The 14,656-nt window shown below is 35.1% G+C and overlaps 1 protein-coding gene across 1 annotated transcript; it reads left to right on the top strand.

The window, feature by feature from the left end:
• The first annotated feature begins 596 nt into the window (after window positions 1-596).
• LOC101896516 (repressor of RNA polymerase III transcription MAF1 homolog) lies at window positions 597-11,217 on the top strand. Its single transcript, XM_005181526.4, has 3 exons — window positions 597-2,474; window positions 8,896-9,173; window positions 10,874-11,217. Exons 1-3 carry the CDS (start codon window positions 2,118-2,120, stop codon window positions 10,926-10,928), a joined length of 690 nt encoding a protein of 229 aa, XP_005181583.1. The 5' UTR covers window positions 597-2,117; the 3' UTR covers window positions 10,929-11,217.
• The last annotated feature ends 3,439 nt before the right edge of the window (window positions 11,218-14,656 follow it).

The raw sequence follows: 14,656 nt of genomic DNA, 5'->3' as shown, positions 1-14,656 counted from the left end.
AATAATTTAAGAGTAAGTTAAGAGTGAAACCAGTAAAAAATTAAAAGAACATGAAGGAAGGAGGTTAGAATGGAGTGCAGCTTTAAGAATTAAGTTAGCCTCAACATCTAAGATTCCCAAAGCACATCACGGGAAGTAGTGCAAGAATTAGACTCTTGTCATTTGCAGTTCCGGAAAACTTTCGGTTTAAACCAGTAAAATATAGTCATTATAAGTTTCTTTGTTTAAAAAAATCGCAATACTACAATTAATACTTATTTTACTCTTATTTGTTTTACAATAAAAACTTTTATTGCGACGTTCGTTTACGACGAGAGGGACACAAAATAAAATGTAAACAAACACCTCGTTTCTGATTGGTTGAAACAAATTTGCCGCAACTTTTAAATGTCATGGCGAATCTATGTTTTTCGCCTTAGATGCCAATTTTGACATTTGAGGGGACCACAAAAGTTGCTTTGTTGTAGCAATTCGCCGATGCGGTTACCTGTTAGATCTACCTTGGTACTGGCATTTCGCCCGATAATATCGATAACTATATTCAGAATAAAAAATCGATATTGCCATCGATTGGTTTTACCACCTCTATCTACCATTCGCATTTGACATTTTCAGTGCTATACACACAAAAAATTTAATTGTAAACCAGCTCTGTTCAATACACAATCAACGAGATATCCAAAGCAAGAAGCTAAAAATAAATTAATCACAAAAAAAGGAAGCAAAACGAAATCAATTATTTGGGCCACATATATATACATAGTATATGCAAAACGCAAGACGGAAGTGAATCTTTGGAAGCGAGAACGGCATAATATCTCCTATTTTAATTTTTTACATAATTGGGTGATTTCATTAAAGCTACGAGAATGTATTTATTACGATTATTAGCAAATATGTTTGATATGGATTTTGAAGAACGTTTATAAAACACAGTGATAGTGTTTCAATAAATAAAGTGAAAAAAGTGTGGCGATACAAAAAAAAAAAAAAATAAGTGAAATATAAGGCGCTGAGTGTTTTCGATTTTTTTCTCCAACAAAACGAAAACACAAAAGAAAACTAAACTGATTGAATAATCACTTGTTCACCAAACAAAGAAAGCAAAGCCATTAAAAAAGCAAAGCATCAGCTTTACAGCAACACGAAAAGATACCTTTGGAAATAAATATTAAAATCTTTTTCCTGAAGTGAAACCAAGGGCAGTTGTACTTTGTGTTTCTTCATAAAGGCAGGCAAACTACAAAACAAAAAAATACAGTTGACGCCATTTTGAAAAAGCCTACCAAGCAACCATACCATATCCACTAACACAACACAGCAACAACAACAAAAGTAACAAAAGAAAACAAAACTAGATTTTCCCAATCAGAATTTGTATTAGAAATATTCCGGTATAATTCGGTGCGTGGTATTAGTGTAATGTTTCATCAGCAACAACAACAGCAACTCATCAGACAGCAGCAGCAACAACAACAACAAGAACAAAGAGTAGCCATCAACAGAACCTGTAGCATAAAGGACAACAGAGCCGGTGTGAAGAAAAGAATTCTGGTACATCCCTCGACCATGTTCAGAAACTTCAATTGCCAATTGACGACACCAGCCGGCCAACCGACAATAATGAACAGCAGCATCTCAGCCAGACAAAGAATTGTTTGCCCAAAGCCGATATTTATATGTCTCCAAGCTTAAGAAGTGTGACCAGCGACCTTAAAACTTCAAGTCTTAATTGAAATTTGAGCATTCAAACTCTAAATAAGAATTAAAACCTTAATCGAAAAAAGGTCGTCGTGTGTCCCCTCTTAACTTAGGAATGTTAAGTTATATGCATCGTTAAAACAAACAAGATTTCAAACCCAGAACGACACACACAGTTACAGAAAAATATTACTCAATAGGAATACAATTTCCACAGACACATACAAAAAGAAAGGACCGCCATCCATAAGGAAGAAGAACTTTCAATTTGTCATTGAATAGACAATTAATAGAGTCGAGTCGAGTTGAGACGGCCAAAGAAGATTTTGCCTGGAACGTAAAATCTCATAACTTGAATATTAGACACAGACGCTTGTTGGCTTTCAAATCACACACACACACACACACACCCAAAAATGAAACTCTTGGAAAGTTCACGTTTTGAGGCCATCAACAATGCCCTGTCCATTGGCTCGGGTAGCAGCACCATATTTGGACGCATTGAATCGTACTCATGCAAAATGGTTGCAGCCGATAAAAGTTTATACAAACGTTTTACATCGGAAACGCATGGCTATGGGCCGCACGATTTGCAGGCCCTATCGCCGCCACAAACACTGGCTGATCTCTCGCCAAATTTCCATCGCAACAATAGCCAGTCGGGAGATGAGGGTGTAATTCTGTGTGACACCATATCGCGTAAAACTCTATTCCATTTAATTGCTACGCTGAATGCTTCATTTGAGCCGGACTATGATTTCTCGGATGCCAAGGTGAGTAGGGTGAAGATATGATATTTAATTTTCAAAAATGTTTGCATAATTTTAGGCGCAAGAGAATTTTTTTAAAGGAATTTTCATTTTAAGATCTAAAAAGAAGAATGAAAGGATTGAGAGGATCGAAATTATTGAAGATATGGTGGAGATCGATCTATCTTTAAAATTGGGGGACATTATGGGAATTCAAATTAAAATGAATTTTTACCTACTTTTAGGCAATGTTTTGTTCCTTCACAGAAAGCCTTCAAAAGTTATTCCCTTAAAGAACTTATAAATGTTTATGGATCACTTCTTGATTGAAGAGCTTCAGAAAATCTTTTTGTAAAACATTGTCGAAGGCAATAGGAAAGGATTTGTACATTTAAAAGACTATCTAAAGGCATTAAAAGACAATCTAAAGGCACATTGTTAATATTCACAGGTCTACCATAGGCGAATGCTTTCGGAAGGTCTATAGAGATCTTTTGAACGTAAAATACATAGAGGTCTTCCATTGTCAAAAAAAAATTATATACGACTTTCGAATACATAAAGGGCATATTTTGCTGGCTTCTTCGTAGAGGAACAAAGGAGTTTTAGGTTGACTTAGTTCGGAAATGGCCCATGGCTTTACACGAACATGACGAATTTTTGGATCGCCTGTGGCGTGTGGCTCCTCCTCCGTTGATCTCATCCTCTACAGCCACTAATCGTGATGAGGGTAAGCTACACTTGGCTTTCAAGCCTTTCAATAGTTTAAAGGTATCCCATACACAGAAGATCTTCAAAAGGTCTTCTGTTCAAAGAAAACAAATCTAAAGGTCTTTGGTGGAATAAATAACTTTACATGAATTTGACGAATTTTTGGTCCGCCTGTGGCGTGTGGATTTTCTTACGTTGGTATCATCTTCTACAGACGCTAATCGTGAGGGTACGCCACAAGCCTTTCAATTCGTCCGTCCGCTCGTAAAAGCTATTTATTTGGAATCTTGGCCCAACGTAGCGGCAGGAACACATATATAACCCTTATTTGAGCGGACATTTTAGAGTTATTTTAAGGGATTTAATGTTGGAGGTCTGGGCAGGTATTTAACCTGATTACCAGAACTCTTCAAAAGGTTTTTCTTTTCAAAGCAAACAATCTGACAGTCTTCGATGGCCCGCTTTGTGGCTTTTCCTCTGTTGATCTCATCCTCTACAGTCACTAATCGGGATCAGGGCATGTCACACTAGAATTTCAAGCCTTTCAATTCGTAAAAACTATTTATTTGGAATCTTGGCCTAACTTAGCAATAGGGACACAGACATAACCCTTATGAATGGTGTTTCAGCGGACACTTTAGAGTTATTTTTTAAGGGATTTAATATTCGAGGTCTAGCCAAGTATTAATCCTGTTTGCCAGAACTTGCGACAAGACCTCATTCGGATTGTTCCTTGAGACATTCTTATGAATATAAGTTTGTTTGTTCCTTATTTTGAATGGGTCTACGTCGATGTATCTATCGACTCTAGCAGTTAATTGTCCTTTAATGTACCTTCTCATCTTTGGTCGTTCTGGCCTCAGCAATAGCACCGTCTTCATCTAACGTTACTTTAGACTGACAAATCTTCCGTACTCGGCAGGTAAGCGTACAGGATGTTTAGAGGTAAGCGTGTTGATCACCGTGGTACTCAAATTCCTTTCCTAAATGTGGAGAAGTTTTAAAGGAGGAAATGGAGGCATAAACTTTAGAATACAGTGGGTGCCATGGACACTTGCTGACATTACACCCTGCCTAGGGAGTCCAATTCGGAAAGGTACCAACACCACTAGATTATTATACCCTACACCACAAGGTGGTCAGGGTATTATGTCTTGTTTGCTTTCCTTTGTAACAGGCAAAAACAAACGAGATAGACCCATAGTTCCTTTTGATGATCTGCATAGAATCACATTCTGAGTCGATTTATGCATGTCCGTCCGTCTGTCTGTCTCTCCATGAATTTTGGAAACAATGTACAGGTTGCAGTTATTGTCCGATCTAGAGGAAATTTGCATCAATCATTTATTTTACGCAAGGACGAACCCTATTGAAAGTGGAGGTATTCGGACAAAATTTAGATATAGCTCCCACATATATCTTCGTCCGATTTGCCTTTTATTGTGCACCAAACTCGTTATATACGACCAAATTAAAACTGGAAATAAGTATGCCAAATTTGATCGAAATCGGTTCAAAGATAGCTATGACTCCAACATATATTGTTCATCCGATTTGATATTTTTGTCCTCCGCTGCCGTAATATGCTCTCTGTAACAACGACATTTGGGGAAATTTATCAAATACAGCACAGAAATACGTTTCCCAAAAATTTAATCGAAATCGGTTCAGATTTGAATATAGTCTTTTACTGCGCACCAAACGTGTAATATTAAACCAAATGGTATGATATTTGAGACTTACGACCAAATTGGGCATAGAAACAGGTATGTCAAATTTGGTGAAAATCGTTTCAGATATAGCTATAGCTCCCATATATTTTGTTCATTCGATTTGCTATATTTTTAATTTCTTATATGAAGCTCTACTAAATATGCAAAGGGGTGTAGGGTATCATAAAGTCGGCCCGCCCGACTTTTAGACTTTCTTTACTGGTTTTTGGGTCGCCAAATGTCGCTTACTAAGTCAAGGCCTCACTGGCACTTCGTTATTCGAAAAAAAAATACTTTCCTCTTAGACGCCAGGGCTACCCAGTATATAACTACCAGGGCTTTCCGCACTAAGATAAATCAAAATCTCCAACATTTAAATTTCATAACATATCTCTCTTATGAACTAATTATCTCAAAACTTACAAAGACAATCATAATCGTTATTTGCCAATGTCCAACAGACTGATAAGCGATTTATGAGACTTCACAACTCTCCTGAGTCATCATCTATTTACACTTGACAACAAAAACAATTCTTTGTATTGAGAAAACTTTATGGCGAATACAACGACATAAACATAGATAAGGAAATCGTCTTGAAAAAAACAAATGAGTAATCCCAAATATGGTCAACACGAAATACGTGATAAATATTTAAAAAAAGGGTATTTTATACGGTGTTGGTTACTATTCCGATTCCCTACAACCAGTTCCGTTGTCAAGAATTGTATTTTAATTTTTTTGTTTTAGAAGTCCAGAAGGTTAGAGAAGACCATCTATGAGAAGAGAAGACCAGAAGGTTAGAGAAGACCATCTAATGAGTAATCCCAAATATGGTCAACACGAAATACGTGATAAATATTTAAAAAAAGGGTATTTTATACGGTGTTGGTTACTATTCCGATTCCCTACAACCAGTTCCGTTGTCAAGAATTGTATTTTAATTTTTTTGTTTTAGAAGTCCAGAAGGTTAGAGAAGACCATCTATGCTTTTTTAATAAAATACCATATAGCTTTTTTACATATGAAGGCCTGCTTTATGCCCAAGAGATATACCCTACTTTCGGGTCAAGATAGTGGCTATTTTACAAATTTCTTATTTAACTCCACTGCCTTTACATGACTTACATATTATCAACAAATTTTCCCTCACTTGGCCCCAAGTCACGTGTTTCTTATCAAATTGTTTACATGTGCCCAAAAAAATAAAACGTGTTTGTTTAGACGACAAATTACTGCCTAAGCTTTTTGACTTCTACTGTACATACAGCGACTATGTGTTTTTTGGGAGGGATATTAAAAAAAATGAAGGTGAAGCCAATTAATGGCGGGAATATTAATTCGATGACAATATGCGGCCAATATTTACTGATCGATTGTTTCTTTTGTTGTCATTCTTTATTTGTTTTGAGTCTGATAACAAGGGCGGTAAATGAACCGTTTTTTCCCCAGATGGAGGATGTGAATGATTTTCGTCCAGCAAAATCAATGAATTACATAAGTCATGCAAATAGGTATAAGAAACAAGTAATTGGATTATCAATTGAAATGGCTAAGGAATGGATTTTAGTCGAATTAGAGGCAAAACACTTTTGCGTAACTAATGGTTATACTATCTACACTCGTTGTTTTGAAAACAATTTTAAAATGGATTTTTGTTTTTGAAAAACAAACCATTTGTTATTTTGAGAACTTGGCAAAATTTTGTTTTTACTCATCATCGTCACACACACTGACGTACATACGTGTGTTTGTTTTTATTCTTTGTTGCTATATGCCTTTACTCAATGTCAAAAAAATATAACAGCCATAGAAATACACAAATAGCCACTGCTTGACAAGATGTAGCAGTTGAGTGTGTGTGTTTGTGCGTCTAGTCTGCCAAGAATAATAATATTTTTGTGGTTGCTCTTCTTCGCTTCTTTTTTTTTGTTAATAATATTGACAAACAAATTATCAACCAACAACATCTACTTTGTATGTAGCTACATACATCTGTGTTGTATGGTATGTTTTTGGGTTCTTTATGTTAGCTTTTATGTTTTTGGCGCAGAGGTATATTTTTTGTTTTGTTTTCGTCTTCGAGAAACGCACATTAACCTACATAAGAATGTAGTTGTGTATATTTACCCAAGAACACAATCATAAATTGTTCGACTGACTGGCTTTTGTGAGTTGGGTGGGTGGGTGTGTGTATGTGTGTGCGCGCGTTTGTTTTGGAAAGAAAGTTTACTTTCGGACAACACAGGGCAACAGGAAAACAAATTTACATAATTTACGATCAAATTGTAAATGTAAAGGAGAGATTTTCTATAGATACAGGGTGAGATAATAAAAACTGCAACATAATTTTTTTTTTTTTTTAATTTTATTGAATGAAAACATTTCGGAAAAAGGATCAAATTTTAGAATAAGTTTAGATTTGTTCGAATTGGTCACATTTGGCACGAATTCTGATTGGCCACCATAACCCTTAGGGATGAGGTAAAAATGTATATTTTTAGGTTATGGGAAACGCAGTTGATATTTGTTGTAAGGCAGCTGTCTTATTTGGGAAACAATGGTCGATTTTATTCACCCAAAAGGCCTGTTTACATAATATTTTGGCGTCATGTGTAAAGTGACTTGTTAACATTTAATATTCACCATTTATATAACATATTTTTAGGCGCTCACAAACAATTTTTATACCCTCAGCCATATGGCTAGAGAGGGTATATATAATTTGATACGGCCAAAACCTGGCTTATCGAAATAACGTTTGTAGACCATACGTCCAAATCCGTTTTAGGACATTTGGAATCGATCTAGCGATGTCCGTCTTCTGTCTGTCTGGTTGGTACGCACGACAGCTCTTGAAGGGAATATCCGATTTAATCCAAACTAAGTACATCGCAAAATTAGTGTCAAACTTAGATTGAGTTCGGAGATAGGCAATATCGACAATACCGCTCCTTCTGGTACCTCCCACACAAAATATCAATATTCAAAGAAGATATTTTACTGCACAAAAAAAGAAAGGATAATCCGATTTTGCTCCAATTTTGCAAATCCTTATATTTGGATCAGTGCTAGGTCAGGTGCGAAAATGGACAATATCGATCCACTCTATCAAGTGCCTTCCCCACAAAGGGTCAACATTTTGAATAATTATAACTTTTATAAACTGTGATGTATGTATTCGATTGTCTTCAAATTACACACATTACAATAGTTTTATAACCCAAGGTCTGATGTGAAGATGGCATGTATCTGTCCACTCTTTCTGGTACCTCCCCCACAGAGGGTCAAAATTTTAAATCCTCATGAAGCTCATAAAACACGAAATTAACATCCGATTCCTTTCAGTCTTGGCACATCTCATTCAGTCTTGGCACATTCCATAATCGTAAGATCCGTTATAAAAATGGTAGAGATCTCGACCATTCCTTCTTGTACCTCCCCCACAAAGGATCGGGTTTGATTAACAAAAATGATAATAAAATCCGAAAAAACCATCCGTTTCTCTTCAAATTGCTTACATCTCAATATTTTTATTAAACTAAGGTAATATATCGGTCTACTTCTTATTTTGACCCCTCCCATAAAGGGCCAAAATTTTGAATATCGGTGAAGCTTAAAGCTTAAAAATCAGATTCCATTCAAACTTGGCACATCTCTATATTTCCATCAACACAAGATTTGTTATAAAGATGGTAGAGATCGGACCAAAAAGGGCTAAAATTTTGAATAACTAAAACGATCATAAAATCCGAAAACAACGTCCGATTCCACTCAGAGTTGATACATCTCAATATTTCCTTCAATTTATAAAGATGGTAGAGATCGCACCATTTCTTTTGGAAAACAAAGCGCTCCAAGAAAGCGATATAAGCGATAAAAATTCAAGATATTGAATAATCATAAGTCGAGGGGGGGGGGGGGGGGGGGGTATACATCTGTCGGCAAAACCGACAGATACTACTTGACTGGTTTTTTCATAATTATTAATTGCTCCTTATTTTTTATTTTTTCCTTTCCAGAGTCACGAGTTCAGCAAAGAACCCTCCCTGCAATGGGTTATGAATTCGGTACATTCAAATCTCTCTGCACTGGCTGGCGATCAGTATCAGGCGCTGCGTCAACCCTTATGGTCGGCCATCGATGATGAAATCAATTTACAGGAATGTGACATTTACAGCTATAATCCGGATTTGAGTTCAGATCCCTTTGGTGAACCCGGCTGTCTTTGGTCGTTCAACTATTTCTTCTACAACAAGAAATTGAAACGTATTGTCTTCTTTACGTGTCGTGCTGTTAAGTAAGTATGGGTGTTAAGGGATATGGATATAATAAGGGGACAATTGAATCTTCGGAATTTTTGCTGGTGAACAATTTTTATGTTGCGATATCAAAAAAGGAAAAAGGAGAACATATTCTCACGGAACTCCACATCAAATCCATGGCGATTTTGGAATGCAACAAAGTTGGGAGGCCTTCTACTAGAGTACAGACAGTTCATGACAACTACGGTTCCTTTAACCTTAACTTACCTGGCATTATACCCTCAGCCATATGGCTAGATAAGGTATATATTATTTGATGGGGCCAAAACGTATGCCTCATCAAAATAACGGTTTAAGAACCTAGGTCTCTTTGGACCAAATTCGTTTCAGGACATTTGGAGTCGATCTAGCGATGTCCGTCCCTATGTCTGGATGGTGCGAACGATAACTCTCGTAGGAGTATCAAATTTTATCCAAACTTGGTACATCATAATATTATTCTCAAATTTAGATCAAGTTCGGAGATAGGCAATATCGGTGCACTCCTTCTGGTACCTACCCTCACATTGTCAACATTTTCACAGAAAATAACTTACTGCACAGAAGGAGGAAGGATAATCCGATTTTTCTAAAATTTTCCGAATACTAGAGTTTGCACCAGTGCTAAGTCAGGGGCGAAAATGGACAATATCGGTAAATTCCATCAAGTACTTCCCACACAAGTGGTCAAAATTTTGAATAATTATAACTTTTATAAAATGTGATGTAAGTGTCCGATTGTCTTCAAATTACACACAGCACAGTATTTTTGTTTACCCAAGGCCTGGTGTGAAATTGGGATATATCAGTCTACTCCTTCTCGTACCTCATTCACAAAGGATCGACATTTTGAGTTACAATGATGCTCATAAAACACGAAATTAGCATCCGATTCCATTCAGACTTGGTATATTTCAATATTTCCATCAACACAAGATTTGTTAAAAACATGGTAGAGATCGGACCATCCCTTCTGGTACCTCCCCCACGAAGATTCAAGGTTTTGATTAACAAAAACGCTCACAAAATCCAAAATAAGCATCAGGTTCTATTCAAATTCCACACATCACAATATTTTTATTACTCCAATGTCTGGTGTGAAGATGAAATATATCGGTCCACTCCTACTGGTACCTTTCCCACAAATATTCAAAATTATGAATATTCTTGAAGCTTATAAAACGCGAAACTAACATCCGATTCCATTCAGACTTGGCACATCTCAATATTTCCATAATCACAAGATTTGTTAAAAAGCTGGTAGAGATCGGACAATTCCTTCTGGTACCTCCCCCACAACGGGTCAACGTTTTGAATAACCAAAACGATCATAAAATCCGAAATAGACATCCGGTTCTCTCAAAATTAAACACATCACAATATTTTTACTAACCCAACGTCTGGTGTGAAGATGGGATATATCGGTTCACTCCTTGTGGTACCTCCCCCCCAAAGGGTCAAAAATTTGAATATTTACGAGGCTCATAAAACACAAAGTTAACATACGATTCCATTCAGACTTGGTACATATCAATATTTCCCTCAACACAAGATTTGTAAAAAAGATGATAGAGGTCGGACCATTCTTTCTGGTAAAAAACGCGAAAAAAAAAACATCTGTCGGCAAAACCGACTGATCATATTTTACTTGTTCAACTTTATATTAATTTTGTTTTTCTCTTTTTTCTTCTTCTAGTTCCCTATATGCTGGCGACACCTCGGATTTCTCCATGGAGGAAGAAGTCTATTAAGAAAACTTAAAATACCCAACAAAGACAGCCGTATCACAAAAAGCCTAATGATGATGACGATGACATGCTGATGATAAACAAATAACCAGTCAATCGAACTATACAGAAAAATATGCCCTGAAATCAGCATCCATCCATCATCCAGGCAATGAACTCAAATTCAATTTTTGTCTTGTCTTAAATTAATTTGCTCAGAATATAAATGCACTTTAGTTTTTGACATTCGAAACAAAACAAAAACAAACACAACACACAACGTGAAATAATGAAAAAAAAAAACAAAAAATAATCCCAAAATGTTTGAAATCTTTAACTTGTTAAGTGTATTTATGGGGCTCGAAGGCAGGTGAGAGCTGCGGTGTGAGAATTCGTGCCTCTAAGTACACGCGATGCCCAATTGAAGTAAATTCAATTATTATTATTATTATTATCATAACTATTGTAACAACTATTATTATATCAACTATTATCGATCTATATAAACCTACTACAAAACTGTGTACTATCATGATCAGAAGAGAGGAGAAGTAATGTTAACAATTTTAATTGTCTTTTGAAAATCAACAAAAATTTTATTAATGAAAACGAAAAGAACGAATGAATCATTTTAATTTGTCTTTCATCTCTTGCTTTAATAGAGAAACAACAAAATATTAACAAAACAATAAAAAATTAGTTTTAAGATTTTTTTTCTTCTTCTTCTTCTTCATACTTTTGTTTGCAGAGAATAATGATGATAGCAAAACATATTAACATTACAACAACAACAATATACATTACATTAATTCAAGTTTTCTTTCAATTAGATTTACAAAATTAAAAAAAATATATGTAGAGCAAATAGTTTTCTCCAGCAGATTGCGGAAAAATATAACCGAAAAGCAATATTTCCCATTAAGTAAGGCAAGAAATGTTTCTCACAAAATGTCTGCTGCTCCTCTTTACATATTTGTATTTGTAAATATCCTAAAAATTGTAGGCCATTTGAAATGGTGATTTTGTGAACTATTTTCTTCCTGGCATTTCACAATGGCCCCCAATATTTGGATATTTTAATTTAAAAACAAAAAAAAATATTACTAAATTATCTTAAAGCAAGTAAAAAATAATATTTTCTTTTTTATTTTGCCCTTTTGCAAAGCTTTACAATTTGTACTTGTTTAAATATTTCATAATTTTTCCTCTTGATAGCTTATAAAAAAAAATTTAATCCCATTTTTTTCTTTTATTTTGTATTTCCTTTTCATTTTTTTCTTTTTGATATAACTTTAAAGGATATTTTTTTTTTCATGGCGAAAAGCATACAAACAAATGCCTTGACAGGCAATAAAATATAATTAAAAAAAAAAAATATTTTATAATTGCACTTAATTTTTAAACGAACAACCAATGTCATATAAATATATATTTTTTTCTCTTCTGTTAATTAAGAACAACATTATTGAAATAAAATTAATAAAAAAACGGAAATAATAGCTTAACAAATATTCATCATTGAAAGTGTTTTCATTTAATCATATGTATGTGGAAAGTAAATAATAATTTAAAAAATAATGTGGTAAAAAAAAGTATTTTTTATTAAAAAACAACGTTTATTAGTTGAGAAAAATGTAAAAACTAAATATATTATTTGGTCAAAACGTGTCTAATCGAAATAACAGTTTTAGGCCCTAGGTCTTTTTAGACCAAAACCATTTCAGGACATTTGCAGTCGATCTAGCGATGTCCGTCTGTCTGCCTGGCTGGATGGTGCGCACGATAAGTCTCGAAGGGAGTATCCGATTTGATACAAACTTAGCGAATCCTAATGTTTTTATCAAACTTAGATCGAGTTCAGAGATGGTCAATATCTGTCCACTCCTTCTAGTACCTCAATAACCAAAATGTCAACATTTTCAAAGAAAATAATTTACTGCACAGAAAGGGAAAGATATTCCGATTTTGCTACAACTTGGTGAATCGTAATATTTGCATCAGAGCTAGGTCAGATGCGAAAATGGACAATATCAGTGCACTCTATCAAGTACCTCCCCCACAAAGGGTCAAAATTTTGAATAATTATAACTCATATAAAATGTAATGTAAGAGTCCGATTGTCTTCAAATTACACACATCACAATATTTTTATTAATCCAAGGTCTGTACTTCTGGTACCTCTCCCACAAAGGGTCTAAAATTTTGAATATTCATAGAACACGATATTAACATCCGATTCCATTCACACTTGGCACATCTCAATATTTCCATCAACATAAGATTTGTTATAAAGATGGTAGAGATCGGACCAGTACTTTTGCTACCTCCCCCACAAAGGGTCAAGATTTTGATTAACAAAAACGATCATAAAATCAGAAATAAGCATCCGATTCTCTTCAAATTGCACACATCACAATATTTTTATTAAACCAAGGTATGGCGTGAAGATAGAATATATGGGTTAACTCCTTCTGGTAACTCTCACACAAAGGGTCAAAATTTTGAATATTCATGAAGGTCATAGAACACGATATTAACATCCGATTGCATTCACACTTGGCACATCTCAATATTTCCATCAACACAAGATTTTGATTAACAAAAACTATTATAAAATCGGAATAAGCATCCGGTTCTCTTCAAATTACACACATCACAATATTTTTATAATTCCAAAGTCCGGTGTGAAGATGGAATGTATGGGTCCACTCCTTCTGGTACCTCTCCCACAAAGGGTCTAAAATTTTGAATATTCATAGAACACGATATTAACATCCGATTCCATTCACACTTGGCACATCTCAATATTTCCATCAACACAAGATCTGTTATAAAGATGGCAGAGATCGGACCATTACGTCTGGTACCTTCCCCACAAAGGGTCAAGGTTTTGATTAACAAAAATGATCATAAAATCCGAAATAAGCAACCGGTTCTCTTCAAATTGCACACATCACAATATATTTCTTAACCCAAGGTCTGGTGTGAAGATGGGATATATCGGCCCACCCCTTCTGGTACCTCCCTCACAAAGGTAAAAAATTTTGAGTTACCAAGAAGCTCATAAAACACGAAATTAACATCCGATTCCATTCAGACTTGGTATATCTCAATATTTCCCTCAACACAAGATCTGTTAAAAAGATGGTAGAGATCGAATCATTTCTTCTGGTACCTCCCCCACATAGGGTTCAAGATTTTAGACTCTCTCCTCAAATTTCACACATACAAATATTTTTGCTAGCGCAAGATCTGTTGTGAAGATGATATATATCTGTCAACCCCCTCTGGTCCCTTACCCACAAAGGTTCACAATTTTCAATACATATATCAGTCATATCTTGGGAAACAAGTCGGCGATTCTCTATAACTTGATACATCTAAATATTTCTTTTAACCAGAAACCTGAGATGAATATGGAATTCAATATTCAATTTCGCATAAAATTTGATATAAATGTTCGATTTTCTTGTAATTTTGCCCATACCAATATTTTTATCTGTATTAGATGAAGTATGAAAACGGAATATTTCGGTCCGCTATATCCGTTACCTCACGTATATTTCCAGATTTTTCAAAAATTTGCACATATCTCATATAAAGTATGGGAATTAGTCGATATAGTCCAAATCTGGCACGTTTTTATATTTTTATCAGTCTTAAGTCAGATGCGAATTGGTCAATATTGGCCAACTGCTTCGGGAATAATCATAAGTCAAGGTTGGGCGTATACATCTGTCGACAAAACCGAC

This window comes from Musca domestica, unplaced genomic scaffold, assembly GCF_030504385.1.
Source record: "Musca domestica strain aabys unplaced genomic scaffold, Musca_domestica.polishedcontigs.V.1.1 32, whole genome shotgun sequence".
In the NCBI taxonomy this organism is placed as follows: domain Eukaryota; kingdom Metazoa; phylum Arthropoda; class Insecta; order Diptera; family Muscidae; genus Musca; species Musca domestica.
The sequence above is the reverse complement of the archived record's forward strand: the minus strand, read 5'-3'. Positions and strand labels throughout refer to the sequence as shown.